The sequence below is a fragment of the Siphateles boraxobius genome, unplaced genomic scaffold (genome assembly GCF_051911475.1).
Source record: "Siphateles boraxobius isolate OS27281-9 unplaced genomic scaffold, OSU_SipBor_1 31, whole genome shotgun sequence".
NCBI classification, from domain to species: Eukaryota; Metazoa; Chordata; class Actinopteri; order Cypriniformes; family Leuciscidae; genus Siphateles; species Siphateles boraxobius.
The window spans coordinates 15996094-16017674 of NW_027508931.1; the positions used below are offsets into that span (position 1 = coordinate 15996094).

Genomic DNA, 21581 nt, shown 5'->3' on the forward strand with positions numbered 1-21581 from the left:
CTGGGCACAGTTATAGACTAATTAAAAAGGTCAAATATATCAGCCGATATGTTCTAAGGTGCATGATGGTCTTTGTGTTTGTGTGAATGTGTTTGTCTTTGACAGTAGCCCATGACACGTGTGTGTGTGTGTGTGTGTGTGTGTGTGTGTGTGTGTGTGTGTGTGTGTGTGTGTGTGTGTGTGTGTGTGTGTGTGTGTGTGTGCGTGCGCGCGCACTGTGGTACAGGTTAGCTTGTCTTTCTCCAACTGTTTGCACAGCTCACACAGCTGGATCTCACAGCAGAGACTGTTTTGTCCCCACAGCATGCCCACTGGCATACACACTCGCAGAAACACAGCAGCTCTTTGAGCTCTTATTATCTAAATAATTCAGATGCCCCTGTGCTTTACGGGTTCCTCTCACACCCTGTGTGTGTCTTTGTGCGCAGAAAACCCTCTTTTCTGTCACCCTTCTCTCTTCCCACTATGGAAGCGTGTTTCCGCAGCAGAATAGATCAATTTAAGATAAGATGAGATAATTAGAACTTTTTATCTCACAATTCTGACTTGCAATTGTTCATTTATATCACGCAAAAAAAAAAGTCAGAATTGTGAGATATTAACTCGCAATTGCGAGAAAAAAGTCAGAAAAAAGTCAAAACAAAGAATTATAGGAAACAAATAGATTTTCACATTTCATTTTTCTAAAAAAAAATCTGAGGGGTGTTTGCACATACAGTACATCCATTGTGCGTGGTTGCTAGGGTGTTGTTAGGTGGTCACTAGGATGTTTTAGGTGGTTGCTAGGGTATTACTAGGTAGATAAACAGACATTAGATGCATTCATTTTGCAGGCTCTTTACTAGAATTTGACTATTTTTCTGAGGCCCCATCCACACTACTGCGTTTTAGTTTAGAAACGGAGAATTAAAACGAATACGATCTCTGTCCACACCAGCGTTTCAGCTGCGTATTAGAACTGATCTCCGTCCACATTAAAACGACTGAAAACGTGGATCACTTCACCATTCACCTACACTGGGCATGCGCGTGCCGGTGTAAACAGAAAACAGATTGACTATTCCTCAGATTTTGCTGAGGTTGATAAGTGCCGATCTGGACATTCAAAAGTTTTCGCACCATTCTTCAGGAACTACAACTTCATTGATAAAATTATCTCACCATGCGCTGGTTCTTCCCGGCTTAACCCAAAACCGACGCTCCATGTATGGTCGATACCGCCGCTGCACACGGAGTCACAGATCACTGGAATAATAGCTTGCCTCCGGTGCATGTAGGCAGTTATAGCATTGTAAAATGCAGAATTTACTTGCACTAACGTAACTGGTAGTCCAGGCTGTTGTTGTATGTTTTCTTATGTTGTATGACACCCAATCAAAGAGCCGAGCGTGAGCCTCTGCGTCATCGTTTCTAAAGTCCTCCGTTTTAACCCGTCTACACTAAAACGCCCTCCGGAGATTCAAAACGCAAAACGGGGTCTGCAGCGTTTCTAAACTTCTCCATTTTAGGTCTTCGTTTTTGCTCCATTTTAGGTCTTCGTTTTTGCCGTTTTAGTGTGGACGGGAGGTGCAAACGTAGCAAAAGGTCTCCGTTTCTAAACTAAAACGTAGTAGTGTGGATGGGGCCTGAGTATGTGTGGGTCTTCTAGTCCTATGTGGTGCTCCTCACACACCACACCACTTGATAACCGTAAAACCGGTCAAATCATTGTGTTATGTTCAGGAATCAATCAGGGATATTTCATCCCTCTGGTCTGGCCCTTGGGCTGTTCTGTGCGGCTTGCAGCAGCCATCATTAATTCAGTGTGTTTTTTGCTGTTGAGCAGAAGAGAAGAAAGATGTGTTCGCCTCAGGGCCAATCCACATAACCTGGAGGAACCGTTTTACATTGATATTAACTCACAGGTTCAGATGCTCGAGTCTGTTAGATTGATAGTTCTGCATACAGAGATCGGCTCGTGTGTATGCACTAGGACTGCAGCAATGCTGTCATTTTGGCAAGTGCAGAAAAAAATTGTTCGTATGTTTCTTGAGAGGTTTTTATCACCAAAATACCTGCCAGAGAACCATGTGTTCCTGTAATCCTTCCGCTGACTTAAATATGCAATTTAGTTTGAAAATTCATTGATATTATTCATACATGAACTGTAAAAATATGTCCGGTTTAGCTTACTGTGATATATGTACACTTTACTGGTGTAATTGTGAATTATAGTCATGATATGGTGTTCAGTATATACAATATTAATCAACCTTCTACATTTACAGCCACTTTGTCAGGGAGTTTAATAATAGAGTTAAAGGAATAGTTAACTTAAAAAATGAAAATTCTGTCATTGTTTAACTTTACTCACCCTCAAGTTGTTTCAAACCTGTATGAATTTCTGCTGAACACAAAAGATATTTTGAAGAATTTCGGTAACCAGACGAATTCATTCAGGTTTGAAACAACTTGAGGGTGAGTAAAAGATGACAACATTTTCATTTTTAAGTGAGCTATTCCCTTAAACTTTAACTATTTAATTTGACCTGAATGAAAATGAGCCATTGAGACGCATTATGTAATACATTAGTAATACACAAGTAATACATTATGGTGTGCTGTCGTAAAAGAATTTTTTTTTAAATATATATTTTTATTCAGCATTTAAATTGATCTATTCATCAAGGGATACTGAAAAAAGCTGTCTTCAACATTGATAATAATAATAAATGTTTCTTGAGCAGCAAATAAGCATTTTTTACAATGATTTCTGAAGGATCATTTGACACTGAAGACACTAGTATTGAATTTGATTGCTGAAAATTCAGCTTTGCCATCACAGGAATAAATTACATTTTAACACATTAAACCAGATTTTAAACCGTAATATCACAATATTATTGTTGTACTTTTACTGTTTTTGATCAAATAAATGCAGCTTTGGTGAATATAAAAGTCTTCTTTCAAAAACATTGTAAAAAATCAACTATATTAACTATATGAATATTTTTTTTAGTTTATAAAACACTTTGGGTTGTGGAAATTCTGGTAATTAGACATGATGTAGGACCTTAACATATTACAATCTATTGAATGGACAAATTAAATATGGCATATACTCGGGACTGAACATGTTTGAATTAATGAAAGTCATGACTATGCAGCAGAAGACGGTCAAATTGCTTTTGTTTGATCAGCAAAATCTTTGCTGCTTTTTGTTGCAGTCGTACATTTCAGTACAAAGAATTGCAGTCTTGATTGTGAATGAAGCAAAATTACTGAGACATAGTCATAGGAAAACACTTCCTTGCTGCAGGAAGCTGGTTAGTGATGTGTCCCAATGTCAATATGACATCATCGTCATCGTAGGGTCACTGCGGGGTCAAAGTGCTGAGTGTGTGTAGTATGCGTGTTTCCTTAGATTTACCCTAACTGCCCAGTCAGCAGGGAAAACCTCCACCGGACTGAACTGCTGTCTAATGCGTTTTGAAAGACACAAGCACCAGAGTGAATCTCACACATGTTCAGGTCACATTTTACCCCAAAATCAAAAGGAAAAATAGTAATTATGTTTTGCATTAAGAAAATTAAGCTTATTTTTAAGAGCATTAAGATCTATGAATTGTGGCATTTTTTTCATGAAAATTAGGCACAATTTCTTCTTTACTGTGATGTGCATTGAGGCTTTTCTTTTACATTTGTTTTTAATTCTTAATATTTTTAATGGTCCTAATAGTTTTGTGATTTCATCGAAAAAAATAAATGATTTATTTTATTTTATTATTAATTTAATTATTATTTGTTTAAAGAGAATTTGATTATGTTTATGGTCCTAAAAATAGATCTAATTTAAAATAGAAAAAAATAGACTTATTTTTATTTTTATTATTATTATTATTATTACCACCATTTGTGGTTAAATATGACTTAGGCTTTCTTGATGGTATTTGTTACATTTGAAATAAAATAAATAAATGAATAAAAAAAGCACCTGCCAATGGCTGGTAAATCTTACCAATAAGTATTTCTTACCGGCCATTAAACCGTATTTTACATTATTGTTATTAAAAACTATATTTTTGTCATAATGAAATTAATTCATAATGAATTATTTTGGTAATATTTAGCTCTTTTTTTAGCTTTTTTGGACCTTGCAATATACAGTAGAACATCAGTTCCCAACAGGGGTGTCGCGGCCAACAAGGGGGCCTCAGCGAGCTCTTTGGGGAGTCATGTCATATTTTGAAAAGTGTTGAACAGTGAGTCCGTAACTTTTTTTTTGTGTTCAAAATTTACTAAATTTATATAATGAGCGAGTACATCATGAATCCATTTTCCAAACCGTGTTTTTGTCTTATCCTGAGTCACTATGGTACACCTATAATACGTGTTTATATTGGGACTATTTTACACTGGTTCGGGTATGCTGCGGTGTAGCCCAGTGCCTGCGGAACTCGTCATAGACATAAACCGAGAGAAGTAGCTCCGGCTACAATGTTCTTCCGCAAGATGCATTATTCTGTTAATAAACGCATGTTTATTAATCGCTAGAGCGCCAAACGATCATATTTCAATAGCTAATTTTATTCATGATCCCCGGGCTGACCAAAAAATGGGTTTTCAACGAGGTCCCAGAGACCAGTCATTTTGTTATAGCCTATATTATTTTTTCTCTACACACCAGTGTGAATACTGATATTTTTGTTTTAGTATTTTCAATATTATACACTATTATTTGTGCATAAACATATCTGGTTATAGTAATAAACATACTGTTTGTTTAAAAACAAAACATTTTGTCATCCTTGCTGCATGCTTACAAGAGCGACAATATCATTAAATGTAAAGGGGGGCCCTAAAATATTTTCTTGGGAAAAAGGGGGTCTCAGACAAAAAAAGGTTGGGAACCACTGCAGTAGAATGTATTTTAAAGATATGATTTACTTTCTTTTGATTCAGGCTGTGCTAGCACGGTTTGTTAATGGGGAATCATAAAATCAAATCCAGATTCACATCATCCTGGATTTTGTATCAATAGCCAAATGAGGTTGATGTAATGGCGCTCAGCTTAATTTTGCATCTGGATATCCCCTCATTTTGTTTCCTGTCTCCTGATGCTGCAGGGCAAATATAATGATCACTAAGCAATGCACCTTTCAACAACGTGTTATAAAGAGCAGCGTGTTACATAACTGCAACATAACTGCCAAACTCTGTGTTCTGCATGAGAGAGAATGAGAGGAGTGAGAGCTCAAGGGCACTGCAGTGTGTTCAGAAGAGGGAGAAAAAAGTTATTCATAGAGATTCAGGAAAATGGGGGGAGGGACGGAAAGGAGGAGGAAAGATGCTGGAATGGAGGAGGTATTGATTTGGTTAGAGAGAGGACGAGGGGGAGATCATGAAAATCAGTCGAAAGGAGAAGGCAAGCGAGAGAGATGGCAATCATAAGGATTTGGATTTAGTCTCCACGTAAAAATTCTGCTTTCTTAAAGCCCCCCTGTAGTCAATAATTGTATCCATTAAAACTCAACTTTGATCACCAAAATTACATATTTAAAAGTTTTTTCCTTGAAAAAAATTATTTGTCTTAAAATAGCTTGAATTTAACTCTAAACCCTTGCCTCATTTAGTACATGTGGTTCCCTTACGAGAGGTTCTCTCGTATTGCATAAGTTGCTTACGCTACGGGTAAAGTCATGTTTTCTCGAGATATTGAAGCCAAAAATTATCCTTAATTTTGTATTTATTGTCAACGCAGTGCAGCAGCTAGCAGGCCTAGAGCAGGCTATCTTGCGTGCTCATTGGCTGCTCTGCGGCAACTGCAGCAGCCTATCGTTGAGCCTGGCGTGACGTCACGTCCAATGAGGGTGCTCAGCGCCGGAGACCGCCACGTGATCTGCGCTCTCTGCCTGGGACAAGAACACGCAGCCCTCGCGCTCTCGTTGGGGGGCTGTGCCCTCTGTGAGGAGCTTCCAATGTCGACCCTGCGGGCTCAACTCGAAGCTTTCAACTCCGAAGCTGTCTCTCCGTCCTTTGAGCCACAAAGTGCATGGACACGGCTCTCGCTCCCCTGAGAAACCAGGGCATGCGGATTTTGAACTATTTGGATGATTGGCTGATTCTGGCACAGTCAGAGATAGGACTTTAATCTCACAGAACAGTGCTCCTCAGCCGTCTGGAAAGCCTGGGTCTCACGGTCAACTGGACCAAGAGCTCATTACTGCCCATTCAGTCAGTTCCCTTTCTGGGAATAGAACTGGATTCTGTGGCTATGACGGCCCGGTTATCGACACCTGACCGCGTCTTTCCAGAAGGGCAGTGTCGCTTCTCTATAAATGTTTTAGACAATGCTGGGCTGTATGGCCTCAGCTGCAGCACTGCTTCAGCTGGGCGTACTGCGCATGTGCCCGCTACAACGCTGGTTGAATGCTCGAGTGCCTCACCGAGCTTGGGCTCTTGGCTACAGACGAATCAGAGTGACTCAGAGCTGCGTCTCAGCTCTGCAGCCTTGGTTAGTGGCCGGCTGGTACCAGTGGGGGGGTGACAATGGGAGCCGTCTCATATCGAAAAGTTATCTCGACGGACGCTTCCAACCTGGGTTGGGGCGCTCTCCTCGAGGGCTGACCGGTCTTTGGCCTGTGGTCAGACCGAGAGAAATGCCTTCACATAAACTGTCTGGAGATGATAGCGGTCGAGAACGCGCTGAAGCACTTTCTCCTGCTCATACGAGACCATCACGTTCTAGTCCGATCAGAACATGTCTGTGGTGTCTTACGTGAACCGTCAGGGCGGTGTCAGATCCAGGAATCTCTGCGATGTGACAGAACGCCTCCTCGTTTGGTCCCAGCACTTTCTGCGCTCGCTGAGCGATGCGGGCCATCTGAACGATGGCCCAGACAAACTGTCCAGGGACAACTACCCCCAGGGGATTGGTCCCTGCACTCCCAAACAGTCCAGTTACTGTGGGGCCTCTTCGGCAAAGCGGAATTCGTCCAGTTTGCATCAAAAGACAACGCTCACTGCCCAATGTTCTTCTCGAAGGACGAGGACGCGCTGGCCCAAATATGGCCCAGCCTCCCACTCTATGCTTTCCCTCCGGTCTCTCTGCTACCACAGGTAATCAAGAGAATCAGGGAAGCGCGCCACTCGGTGCTACTAGTAGCCCCGCGATTGGAGAACCAAGTCTGGTTCCCGGGGCTGACGCGGCCGTCACACACAGTCCCTTGGCCGATTCCGGTGAGGAGAGATCTCCTCGCTCAAGCCCGCGGCTCGATCTGGCATCCCCATCCAGAGCGCTGGTCTCTGCACGTATGGTTGACCGATACCCGTTGTCTTGCCAGAAGGAGTGATGAACACGATTACGCAATCCAGGGCTCCCTCTACAAGGCGGCTCTATGCATCTAAATGGTCTGTGTTCTCCAAATGGTGTGCCAATAGAAATCTGGACCCACGGACGTGGGGTGTCGTGGTTGCTTAGTTTCCTCCAAGAGCTGCTGGACAGGGGCAGGTCCCCCTCCATCCTTGAAGTATATGTGGCGGCCGTTGCAGCATTCGCTGAATCAATGAACGGCCAGTCATTGGGAAGGAACGAGCTGGTCATCCGTTTCCTTTCGGGAGCCAGAAGGATGAAACCCACACGACCCCTGTCGGTTCCTATATGGGATCTTTCTTTGGTCCTAGAGGCCCTGAAAGCATACCCCTTCAACCACTAGACTCCGTGGACCTAAAGTACCTCTCGCTCAAAACCATTTTTCTGACAGCTCTGTCATCAGTAAAACGCGTGAGGGATTTACATGCGCTATCCGTTAGCGCTGCGTGTCTTGAGTTTGGACCAAATGACTCTAAAGTCATCCTCAAACCGAGACATGGCTATGTCCCAAAAGTGTTGGGCACCCCCTTCAGAGCGCAGGTTATTTCTCTATCGGCGCTGCCTGCATCGGATAGTGAGAGGATAGTGTTTGCGTGAACTTTAAAGGAACAGTTCACGCAAACGTTAAAAAAGTAATTAAGTAATTTATTATTATATACGAAAATTATTATATACAGTGGCATCTCCTACTTTTCTTAGTGATATTTAGCGTTTATCAGGAAGTGATGATTTTGTTCTCTTCGACTCTCTGGATGGAAACGGTTCTTTAATCGCAAATGTTGAACTATCCCTTAAAACCAGCCCTTTATTAGAAGTCAGGCATTTTCCTGCACATATCTTCCCTCGTGAACGACTCTTCAGGGACGGGCAGTCTGGTGCGTTTAATGCTGGTTAGTTACCCGACTGTGCACTAAGAACCCCAATATCAACCCTTGATGAGCCGCTGTGCGTTTTTGGCTTGTAGAAGAGCACATAAAGCAGTGAATAATGCCTGTATTTTGCTCTGCATTTTGGTCACTGAGACATAAAAAAGGTTATTTTGTGTCTGTGTGTGCGTTCCAGTTAATTATTTCAAAAATAGTTGCTGCTATTGAGGGTTGTGTGTTGTATTTATTTAGTTTTTTACATTCCAAGAGAGATGGGCGAAATATTAATATCATACAACTAAAAAAAATCCTTGAATATTTATATAATAATTTTTATGTGGTTAAAAGCATATCTTTGTTATATGATCACATGTAAATGTTTGTCAGCGTTTCAATCATTGAAGAGTTTTATCAAGGAATTTGAAAGTTTGTATATTTCAGTATCATTATTGTATTTATTAATATTTTGAATTAGTTTTTATTTTATATTTTCCATTTGCATTGTGATTTTAGTTTTAGTATTTTTTTATTAGTTTTTATTTGTCTTTGTTTTTTTTTGTCTACATAGTTTTGTTTAATTTTTTCACATTTTATTATATTTTTTATTTCATATATTTTTTATTTTAATTTAATTAATTTAATTTATTAGTTTTAGTTAACAATAATATGCATTTTCCTAGGTATGATCTACTATGTCATGAAAATATTGAGCTGACTAGATATTATTCCTTATGAGTAAAAAATTAGTCAGCTTGATCGCAACAACATGCCATTAAAATACATGTAATAATGTGTGTGTGTGTGTGTGTGTGTGTGTGTGTGTGTGTGTGTGTGTGTGTGTGTGTGTGTGTGTGTATATATATATATATACAGTTTGATTCATACTTGAAATACAAATGGAAGTCTGCTGCAGAAATCTCCATAAAATGATTTGTAAAAATCCTTATAAATGCAAAAAGGTCATGCAAATTCATTTGTGAAAATTTGATTCATGCCTCTATGGCATTAGAATAATAGAATATGTGTTGTCTAGTCTTTAATTTCCCATCGGTCAGTGTGATGATATTTGATAAGAAAAAGAATCAGTTAATCCTGAGGCAGTCAATTATATCATGTCTGAACATGTTCTGAATACATGCATACAATTATAGCAGATTTCCTCGTTACATCTGTGTGGCAGTTTGATATCTTTCATTATGCCATCAATCATACCGTCCTACTGAGGAAGATATGAGAGAGAGAGGGAGAGAGGGTTGTGTACTGGTGTGAGGGGCACCTTCATCCACGAACAGCTCAAGGTGATCCTGTCACAGCCTGATTAATGACTCATGGTCTGCAGAACACAAGCAGCTCAGAGCCGCCTTTGCACATAAAAAAAGAACATGCACATGAGCAAAGTACAGCCAAACCTGCTTTACATCACTTTCAATTGTCCATTTAAGAGCAGTGATATTAACATGAGATGAGGGCAAGCATGGATGCATAATACCTTCACTAGAGGGCACTATTGGATTATTGAATGTAGTCACGTATAGGGTTAAAAAACCTGCATGCATGATTGTGACCTGGATGCACTTCGTAATTGCATTACATTTCAATAAAGAAATTACAAGCATCAAAATCCACCATATGTGTACGTGCAGCAAATGTGCCATTTTAGCTGTTTATTGATATTTTGTCGCTCTTTACACTTTCTTATCTCTTAGCGGTAAACACTCTAGGATATAAATTAGTGAGATATGTTTACTTGCCAGGATGTAGACTTCATATGTTAAAATTGTCAATATGGCAGTTAATTAGGAAGCAAACAATGCATTTACTATGCATGACATTGATTCTGTGCGCTTTCAGGCGCATCCAAGAAAAGTATAGAAGTATTTTGATTATTTGTTTTTTGTCATCATGCTGTTGTCCAGATACGATTTTATTTAGGTAAGAAGATGCAAAGTGCTAATACAACATGTGAAATAATAAAATGTTAGGCATAAATGGCAGTGGTTTGCTTTTCAGAATGGTTTGTAAGCACATTTTTATGCTAATTTTTTTTCATTTTTTTTTCAAAGAAATCTCTACATTGCTCAGTTAACTTTTCAGTAGTTAAACCATTATTGGTTATGTAGAATTAAAATACTCATTGTTATTAACATATTTTATTGTTTTGTCTAAACTATCAGTTTTTTTCTTGTTGGAGTAAATCACATGAGAAAAGGTCATGTCAATTCATTGGTGAAATTTTTTAGCATCCTCTGGCCTCCAATGCACATGAATCATGTTTAATATGTTGACATGGTATTCTTTAATTGTCCATCATTATAATGATATATTACTCTATAAATGCTCATCACTTGTTATTACTTTTTTTTAAAGATTTATTTTGGGCAATTTTTGCTTTGAGAGGATAGTATAGCGTGGACAGGAAGCGAGGTGGGAGAGAGAGGGGGGCGGGATCAGAAAAGGTCTGCGAGCCGGGACTCGAACTCAGGTCGTTCGAATCGCAACGGCGCTATATGTCGCGCTGCCCACGAGGCTATTGGTGCCGACTTAGTTATTACATTTAAAGGGATAGTTACCCCAAAATTAAAAAGTGGAACTTAAAGAAGATATTTTTAGCAATTTCATAGTCAATGGACTCAAAATATCTTCTTTTGTTTTCCGCAAAAGAAAAACATCCATACTAGTTTGGAGGGTGAGTAAATGATGGTGAACTATCCCTTTAAGCACATTTATACAAAGCAAACATTCCTACTTAAGTAATGAAAATGACTAATCTGCTTGTCCTTAATATAGAACACTGTGAAATGGAGATGATATTCCTCGTTTGTCCTACACACTAACCCTTTTAAAGTGTGTGGGAATGAAAGAAGCATCTAATTAAATGAAGTGATATTAACGCCGCCTTCACACTGGCAGTTGAAATTAGCTCCGTAATACGCAATACGCCCCCAACGGACGTCGTACTACACAGTGAAAAGCGTCGGAAGCGTGTAGAACAAAAATGGCCGAGAGATTAGAAAGGTTGATTCGGGCAGTTCTGTATGATCTCTCTGATGAGGGTTATAGAGATATTAATTGGAAGGCTGCTGCGTGAGGAAAGTTGCTCAGGACGTTGACATGTCAGGTCGGCTAAAAAATGTGATATAGTGGTATAATTCATACCACTATATCACATTTAGTTCGATGTCTGCCTACAATTTAATTGTATTAACTGCCCTAATAACGTTAGCAAATCATGAAAATAAAAAAATGACATGACAACTTAACTTTTAATTAAATAAATAATGATTTTATAACGATAAGAATTCAGGTTTGTTTATCAGTATCATAGCAACGCTAACTTCCGCTGGAATTGTCGGATAGGAACCGTCCGTAGCTTTTCGCAAGAGTTCAATTTTTTGAACGCATCGGGATGACCAACGGACACGATTTTCTTCGCACCGCACTCGGTCGGACCCGTTTCGGACCCATTCTCATGCGGTCTGCGAATCTCCATTGGAAATGAATGACTTCCGGTCGTTTCGGAGCTGATTTCAACTGCCGGTGTGAAGGCGGCGTAAGAGGGCTTGACTGGATTTTAATTCACATCTACATGCACACGAGAACACTGCTCCAAGCCAGCGCTTTTTGTCCCTGACGCACCGTTATTCACCCCCATACTGATCTGTCCATCAGTGTGTGAAGGTGTGTGATTTGATTTCTGCTGCTTGTCAGTCTCTCTCTCTCTCTCTCTCTCTCTCTCTCTCTCTCTCTCTCTCTCTCTCTCTCTCTCTCTCTCTCTCTCAGGCCGCTGCTTTGCTTGCTCTATGTTGCTTTGCTGTGTTTTGCTTTGCTCTGCTGTGCTTGTGCTTGATGGTTTGCCTTTTAATCATATCCTGCTCTCGTTTTTGTTTGTTTCCTTCTTTTTTGTCATTTCCAGATTTGCATATCCATTCTTCCTACCTCCTTCATTTGCCTTTCCTTCACTGAGAATGGCAAGCGGGCATTCCACTGACAAATTCAGTTTTCTGTACCCAACAGACACCAGTCAGAACGTTAAGAGGTCAGTCTAGTGCTCAGCACCTTCCACCCTGTGTGTGTGTGTGTGTGTGTGTGTGTGTGTGTGTATTTGGGTCGAAGTTGATTTACTGTTCACCCTGATGTATGTACGTTTCCAGCTGTTCTGGCCTACATACTGGCTAGGCTATGTCATATTTCTCTCCTCTAGGGTTTGTTTGACCTTGATTTGTTTAGTCTCAGAGCAGCACACAGTTTTCACCTGCTCAAGTCTATTTTTGTACCTCTGATGAAGCTTATTAAAGAGGTCATTGAATGCAAAATTCACTTGTATATGGTGTTTGCATAGAAATGTATTTGCAGTGTGTGGACACAACCACCATATAATGAAAAAAATCCATTCACTACTTTATTTTTTATCCTCAAAAAGCCTAAACACTCTCAATAATCAAGCCGTTTGGATTTTCGCAGTAGTGAACGCGCCTATAGAGAGAAATGCACACTTCATATGAATTAACCTATAGGCTACATAAGTAGAGAGCAGCCCATTTCTGCTCGTTTTAAAGGCACACTATGCAGGAATTCCGTTTTTGTCAAACAGCGACCCATAGAGTCACTGTGGAATACTTACACTGTCGTGCAAGTACTTGCCCCCCCCCAACCCACCCCACCCCACACTGGTACCTGATAGAAGCGTCGGGCATGTAACAGGCACAGATAGACTCCGAAGGTATTGAACAGGTAATGTTTCACGATTTCATACAAATATTAGGCTACTGCATAGTCTACTGAACTACTGATGACGGTACAAGGATAATAATAACTATATGTCAAGTGTTATTCTACTTTATAATAATAAAGTTGCCTACCGCGTTTGCTGGCTTAAAACGTTTTTACATCATTGCTGCTAAATCACAAGTAAATAGCCTATAGTCTAGGACTACTGTATAATTTCATTTGTGTTTTTTGAGTGTAATGTAAACATTACAAAACGCCAGATGACATCAATAAAGTTAAATGTACGTCGCATTATTTAATAACATTCGCCGTTATGATGTCATTAGACATGATTATTGCAATTTATCATAATAGTTTGCCAATTGTGCTCGTTTACAGTATTTACAACCTCTAGGCTTATTTGTGTCCTGATAATTATGTGAGATATTGACAACTGTTCTCATGATAATCTCATGATAAATTATTGGACTGGTCTAATTATCAACGATGGATGACATACTGAAAAATGACATACTACAAGCAAGCACAACAACATACAATATAGAACGCAAACAAGTTTACAAATAAGATATTTACTTACTAGTCCATCAACAAGATGCTGTTGCATCCAGTGCTGCTGTTTAGCTCGCGCCAACGAGTAAATGCCCCGAGCGAGTGGGACTCTTGTCCAGCTCCTCACGCGGTCAGATTCTCATTTCCTTTTCCTAGTCTCTACCGACCGCGTTTTCTTTGCTTTTTCCATCTTCGACTCGAGTATCACGTCTGAAATGCGCGAAAGTGTCTTCGTGCTTCATGTTGTTGTTGATGTGTGTGACGTCGATGCCGTAAAGCATTTTGTGATTCTTGCGAGATTTGTCGGGGGCGCTCCTCTCACACTTGCATTGCTGTTTTTTCCAGCGGCGTCCCCCCCAAGCTTTACTACCAGGATGATTCGTCCTACTATGAGTTTGTTTACCACCGAAATGACTTTGAAGCTGTTATATTAAGGTAAAATTCTTGCATAGTGTGCCATTAATTATTTTGTTTAAAAGTACACATTTCAAGCTTTCTATAGATATACTTATGTATGTGAGGCAAGTAACTTATACGCTGAGTTTCGTTGATTAATAAGACGCGCTCCAGTTCACACGCCCGCGCCTCCGTGTCCTGTATATCTACTATTTGTGCTGCTTATTTATTATTCCAGGCAATTTGTTGATAAAACATTGATAAAATGAAGATACATTTTATACTAAACGAAATTCACATTAAAGAAAGGCTTTCTACAAAACAAAACTTGATAAGTGGTCAAAATCATGTCTGAGCCATTCCAAATGTTTTCCGATATTGGGCATCTTATGATCATATCTGACTCCTCTTATGCGGTTCCCCTTTCATATAATCAACATAGATGAAATAAATTTAAAAAAACATTATATTGTGAAACTTAAATATAAAACGTATGTTTAGTTTTTTTTTTGTTTAACTTATATTTAAGCGTCACACTGCTCCACTTTGTTCACATGCTCTGGTGTGTAGCCTATAGCCTATACATGCATGTGTGCGTGATGTGATGGAGGGGTGCGATTCTCGAATATTAATTGCATAATACCCAGCGATCTTCGAATATTATTTTTGCATGAAAGGCCCATCCCTACTGGTAACGTATTACACCTTTTTCGTTGGATGCTTCAGTTTTAGCGCAGCTAACCAAAAACGTCTACTCTCTGGTATTGAATGTAGCTGATACAGAACCGGACATAGGCATTCTCTCCTTTTTATCTTATGCTCAAAGCACCCAGTTTCTAAAGTTTTTTATCTTCTTGGAATTGTTAAAACAACCAACAACAGCACATGTAGAGCCTGAACTCATTCTCTCACTGCTAATACAGTACGAACCGGAAGTAGGCAACCGGAGTCGTCGTCATGGCGGCGCCCATTGTTTAGAGCAGAATAAGGTGGATACTGTCAGCCAAGGCAGCACTTTGTGTCTTGTCAACACTTTCCACAGAAGAGAGGGGTGGGGTGAGCAGTTGCTCATTATCATTTAAAGAGACATGCACAGAAACGGGTCGCTGTGAACAGAGCTGTTTTTGAGGAGGTAAAAGGATGTTGTTTTACACAAGCGATTTTAACCAAAGTATGTTACAAACTTTACATGAAGACCCTAAAGAATCATACCAACTTTTGGAAAATGGGCATCTGATGACCCCTTTAAAGACATGAAATTTCATTCACAACCCTTTTTACTTTTATTTTGATGATATGATGGAAGTAGGCACATCTTTTTGTTATTTGTTTGATTTAATTGATTGGATTGTGAAAAATGGCTATTCCTTTTTTATATTTATATTCCTGTGATGCAAATCTGAATTTTCAGCATCATTACTCCAGTATTCAGTGTCACATGATTAGGGGTGTCACGATTCTCCAAATCCTCGATTCGATTACATTTTCGATTCTAAGGTCACGGTTAGATTCGATTCTCGATTTTTTTTTTTTTTAAGCACAGGTTGCTGTTACTCCTAAAAAGCTGACATCAGTTCATTGCAATCTCACACATCTCTGTTATTATCAGTGAAGCTGACTGCACAATGAATCTTTCATAATATATAGCCTACACTGTGTTTGTTATAATTAGAGGATTTGCCAGCTTACAGAATTCAGCACTGAACAAAAAGTCCGTTTTGAGCTGTGAGGAGAGTCTATCTGAAATGCTTCTGATTGGTCATTGCGTTCAAGAAATCAACACATATGTCTGTGATTGGCTAAATCGCTCAACGCTGCAAACATGTTATAAATAGAAACTCTGGCCTGTAAATCGTTTCTATTTTGTTTTAGTTGTTCTTGTTGCTTTTCTGCAACAGATGAAAAAAATTATTCGTTTTTATGTTTTATTCATAGATATTTCTAGTTTGCGGGAGTCCCCCGAATCTTTTTAATCTCCCGCACACACAGAGTGAGTGCATTACCGCCCGCGCTCGCACTCGGCCATCAAATCTAGTCCCGCGCCGCACTCTATTGCGTTGGGAGTGCACGTCTATAGATCAAGAGCCCGGCCCGAGGATAGTGACGGGAAATATCGGCCAAGTTCGGGCTCGGGCATAGAATCCAAGTTAGACGACTCACAGCCTTTCAACACACAACTTTTGAAAACCCAGCCAGTATACTCACAATGAATGAATCCAAACTACAATATTTATAACATGTATATAACAACTGCCCAGCATCCAATGTATAAACAATATGATTTTCGCAACAAATCCAGCATAAACTCTGGCACAACCAGCATAATATTAAACGCTCAAGACAGACGTCACTAGTACCCGAACCTCACAGCGATTTGCTGCCGACCGCATTTTTCACTTGATAATGGCTTACATTTGAGAACTGCCCAAACTTTTGACACTCTCCGGTCCGCTGTCAATCCCACAATGCACTGTGCAAACGTGAAGCTCAACTTCCATAGGAATGCATTGAAAATGCTTGCTCTGCGCTAGTGTGCAATCATCTAGTCAACAAAATTTTAATTTTTAAATTTTAATTATTTAGTTAGTTGCAGAAGAATAAAACTTATAGAACTCAAAGAATTTAAAATACTCCCTCATTTTTGGTCATACAGATAGGAATAATACATAATTCTAAACTAGTCTACTTTTATATGTGTACACTCTCAACAACAACAAAACTTGTGCTTCTGTAAAATAAAGAAAACAAACAGGATGCACTTTTTACTGTCTTGGTCTCCGTGTGAACTTCTGGAGCACGTCACAAAACGTCATGGTTACTAGTTTAACCCTCGTTCCCTGAGGGAGGGAACGGGAGACGTGAAGTCGACGTGGCGACGTAATGGGATCACTTCAGGGAGCCCTATCAACTTCGAGTGTCTACAGAACGAGCCAATAAACGTTGGCGTGTGCGTGAAAAGCGTCACGTGCCCCGCCCTGCAGCAACGGGTATAAACAGGAAGGGGGCGCACGCACTCATTGTTTTTTGCTGAGGAGCCGAGATAGAGACGGCCGTACAGCGATGGTCAGCAACCGTGGCGACGGAATGGGACCCCATGGAAAACGCCACAGTTGCTGCCACATCCAGCGCCCTACGGAAGACTCTCAGACCCGCATCTGGCTGGGGCTGAAGGCCTGCATAGAGGGAGTTCAATGCTGTTCCATTATACCCCACACATTGGAACTCTTTGGATAACACTGGGAAAGCGTGAAGACACGGGGCGACAGGGCCAGCCCGAAGGGTAAGACTTTATACTGATATGCCCGTCCCTCGAACGCAAAGCGAAGAAACGGTCTGTCTCGAGGGAGAATCGAGACATGAAAGTACGCGTCCTTCAGGTCGATCGCTGCAAACCAATCTTGGGGACGTATGCATTTGAAAATGCGTTTCTGCGTAAGCGTCTTGAACGGCAGCCTGTGAAGGGACCGGTTAAGGAAACGCAGGTCCAAGATTGGCCGTAACCCACCGCCTTTCTTGGGTACAATTAAGTACGGGCTGTAGAAGCCGGTCTTCATATCGGCTGGAGGGACCGGCTCGATCGCGTCCTTCACCAGTAGGACTGCGATCTCTTCCCTGAGCACAGGGGCACTGTCCGCCAGAACACGAGGGGGACGCCGGGCGAACTGAATCGCATAGCCGAGTCTGACAGTACGGATGAGCCAGCGAGATGGGCTGGGAAGCGCTAGCCAGGCTCCCAGACACTGCGCAAGCGGGACCTACGGCACCAAAGACGTACCCGGGGTGGGGCAGCATGGCGGAATGCAGGGACCCGACTCGGACTGCATAGCGGACCAGAGTGGGGTTTGAGTGTGTGGTGCAACACGTACCTGCTACCGACGAAGGGCAGCGTGAGTGTGCGGAGGCTTCAGTGCGTCCGGAACACAGCCACTGCTGCTCGCTGGCAATGAAAGAGGGTCAACCGCAAAGCGCGCCCTCTTGGGACCCAGAGGTATCAGAAATTGCTCTTTTGTTGAAAATGTGGGTACCACTGGCCCGTGGTTCAGTGGCTGAACAAAAAGAAAATGAAAGTGCCTTCACCGCCTCCTGAAGAGCAACTTGATCCACCTCTGGGTCGCCCGTCTCAGGGTCGTTTGCACCGGCGCTTGCCTCCTTGGTTGGCAGCGGCCTGGACGGGCGTGGTCGCCTTCCTGCGGCCTGCTCCACGCTGAGGCCTGGATGGTGGCTGCTGCTGCTGAGGCTTAGCGGGAGCGGAGGACGCCGCAGGAGGTCGGAGTCGAGCGGACGGAGGGTCTGCGGCAGGATGTCGGATGGCCTCCCTCTGCTTCTGGGTAGCCGAGAACTGTTGGGCGAAGCTCTCAACCGCGTCGCCGAATAACCCAACCTGGGAAAGAGGAGCATCCAGGAACCGATATGTATCGGTGTCCCTCATATCCGCCAGGTTGAGCCAGAGGTGGTGCACCTGACTGACTGAACGTGCGGTTTCCTTCGTCGCTCGGAGAGCGAGGACGGTTGCCACACGGAGCTCCCAGAGGACCTCTGGGTCAGAACCACCCTCGTTCATGTCCATGAGCTCCTGGGCCTGGTGGACCTGCAGAAGCGCCATGGCATGGAGGGCGGAAGCAGCCTTTCCACAGGCTCAGTAAGCCTTCGCCGTGAGACTGGACGAAAACTTACATGCCCTGGACGGGAGGCGCGGATTGCCCCGCCAGGAGGAAGCGGATGCCGGACACAATTGCATCGCGACGGCACGCTCCACCGGCGGGACATCTACATAGCCCTTAGTTCATTTTACCCCCATATTCCCGCAATGAGAACATGAGCTATTCACAAAAGCTGCCTCAGCGTGTTGAACGCCCAAACACAAGAGGCAACAATTGTGGCCGTCTGCTGGCGCCAGTGAACGACCGCACCCAGAAACGCACAAGCGGAATGACATCCTGAAAAGGACGCAGGGTCACGCTTGTGTTGCTCTTTTAGTTGAAAAGAAAAAATATAGAAAAGAAAAAATAACTCTCTCAGTGCTGAAGCACTCATGGACAGCCGCGGTGTAATCGGGGTACACACTCAAAGAGGAACGCCCACCGAGACCGACACATACACAGACACACAAAGTATGCTGTGAAAACCGCAGTTGTGATGATTGCTGATTGCGCCGTCACACCAGCACTGGGACAGAGTATTTTCTCTCCTTTGAAGCAGTCTTCAACGTTCCAGCAGTCTGCAGAAACTCAGAGTCAAAACGAAAGCTCGGCTCCGAAGCGAAAGACAATGAGTGCGTGCGCCCGCTTCCTGTTTATACCCGCGGGGCTGGGCGTGTGACGCTTTTCACACACACCATCGTTCAATGGCTCGTTTTGTAGACACTCGAAGTTGATAGGGCTTCCTGAAGTGATCCCATTACGTCGTCACGTCGAACGTGAGCGACTGAAAGGGAACTTAACAAAACTCATACTCATACAAGTGCATACTTGCCTCACATATTATATATGTCTGAAGATTGAAATGTCTACTTTTAAAATTAAAAGTTCTCATGCAAAAAATTATACATTAAAAAAAGTAAAAACTATACATTTCTCATGCATTTCTATGCATGCCTGTCCACTATCCTGCGGAGATTGTGAGTCAGCATCGCCGACTTCACCTGCAGCCGACACTGACTCAGAAAACACTATTTTACTAATAAATTATTAAAATGTCCGGTAAGTCTCTTTGCTGTTTTTTTCCGGCATTGTCATATAACTTTTCCCGGTGTGCTGCGGCAAGTGTCATTCATGTGCTTGACCCCCACTATTTATATTTTAAAGGCTCCATATTATGGTTTAATAGGCTATTTCTCTATGTAGAACGATGTTAGCAATGTTACATACAATATTCTTCTCAGCCTTGTGCGATTAGTTGACTAATGGCTTTAATGAACAACTAGAACAATCTTTATTGGGGGGCAGCCCTACACAATGAGTAATTTTTTTTTTTCACATAATATATATTTAACTACTCTAATATAAAGCTGTTATAGTTGACACATATATATAATTCAACAGATGTGCGCTCACAAGTGTGTGTATATTGACTTTTACAAAGCCTTCAAACAGCTCTTTCAATGTTTTATAATGCCATTTTAGCTTATACTTGTTTAATTAAAAATAAAAAGTATTGAGAGGCCATGTGTTACAATGACTTTACAGTAGTAAAGGGATCTTGTTAACGGGGTCATATAATGCCATTTTCACACAAGTTAATTTGATTCTTTAGGGTCTAAATGAAAAGTTTGTAATATATTTTAATTAAAAATTTTCGTTAGTATTGTAAGAACACACTAATTTTACCTGGTCAAAAACAGCTCTGTTTTCAGCACGCTATTTCAGTGCATATGCCTTTAAATGATAATGAGCTTTGCTCACTCCGCCCCTCTGTTCTGCGGGCGTCCATAACAGCGTTATGACCACACCGCACGTGGAGTGTTTCCTTGACAACAATTGAGAGTATAGGAAAAAAATGGCAGCGGGAGTCTCTGACGAGGACACATCAGTGCAACCGTATCAGTTTGAACCGGAGTCGGAACAAGATGGCGGCCCGAAGAAGTTCGACAATTAAGGCTCGAACAATACGTTTCTGAATGGTTGGTTATTATATTGTCACTTTGATCTATCTTTGTGTACGGGCAGGGTAGAGTAACTTAGTGAGATGTACGGACGCTATGTGTTTACTTATGTAAGTTATACGTACTCAGTTTGTAATAACACAATAGCCATAACGATTTGTTCATTATAAACGTGGGATTATGAATTATATTGAGAACGTCGTACATAGAAAACATGCCGTATGTACCCTGAGTTTAAACCTTAGCCGCATTCACCGTGAAGCGATTTGCAAAGATTAATATAAAGGTTAATAAAATGTTACACTTACTTTTCCTGGAGGTTCAGCAGGGAGACATGAATAGTTGGTAACAATTCTTTTTTCAGGAGCAGCTTCTTATCAAAATCAGCTTTATAAGTTACTTCCTTTGTTAATAAAGCAGTCTGGTGAGAAAAGATTTGCGAATCGCGCAAACATGAAAGCATTGACGTTGCTAGTGGGGAATATTCCCTTCCAAAACAAAACTCAGCCACTGTGTCTTCAGCGGTTCAGATTTAGAAACATCAAAATGACTGCTGTGTTCGTTATTACACCCAAGAACAGAACACCACAATCGCTTAGACGCCATACTGCTCCAGTGTATCAACAATGATGGACTATGATGACTGACAGCTCGCTCAGGGCAGGGATCTGTTGAAACGCTGCTGTCAATCAACAATTGTGGGAGGGGCGTCCGATTTAGTGACGTCACAAAATTGAACGGCTCAATTTGAGGCAGGGGAAAACATATAAGGAGATTAAAACAAAAACACTGGATAGATTTTTATCATTAAATGATGGTTGTGTACAGGCACTGCCAGCACACATTTCAGTACAATCAACTTGAAAAAGTGCATGTACCATTATATGACCCCTTTAAGCACAACAAGTGCACCTGCATGTGCGGTGAACATGGTAAAATCACTGTAATGCGTGACCTCTCATGACTTGTTGCTTTTATAAAATACTATTCAATTTTTTTTCTGCAGTTTGCCAAATTATTTTTACGTCTCTAATGCATTTTACATGCTGATAAAATCTTTAGGATCATTTAAATGCTGCATCAAGCA

The 21581-nt window shown here is 41.5% G+C and overlaps 1 protein-coding gene and 1 long non-coding RNA gene across 7 annotated transcripts in view; one reads left to right on the forward strand and one right to left on the reverse strand.

The window, feature by feature from the left end:
* Window positions 1–21581, reverse strand: part of LOC143696964 (uncharacterized) — a 466435-nt gene that overhangs the window by 182801 nt on the left and 262053 nt on the right. The window lies entirely within an intron of this gene.
* The window catches only part of fam168a (family with sequence similarity 168 member A), a 93702-nt gene that overhangs the window by 15875 nt on the left and 56246 nt on the right, over window positions 1–21581 (forward strand). For 4 of the 6 annotated variants that reach the window (XM_077193897.1, XM_077193896.1, XM_077193901.1 and 1 more), the window contains one exon: window positions 12131–12253. The exons of the other annotated variants lie outside the window; for them this stretch is intronic. In XM_077193897.1, coding sequence (XP_077050012.1) covers window positions 12183–12253 — 71 coding nt within the window. In that variant the 5' untranslated portion in view covers window positions 12131–12182. The remainder of the gene's footprint in view (window positions 1–12130; window positions 12254–21581) is intronic. 6 annotated transcript variants of the gene reach the window in all.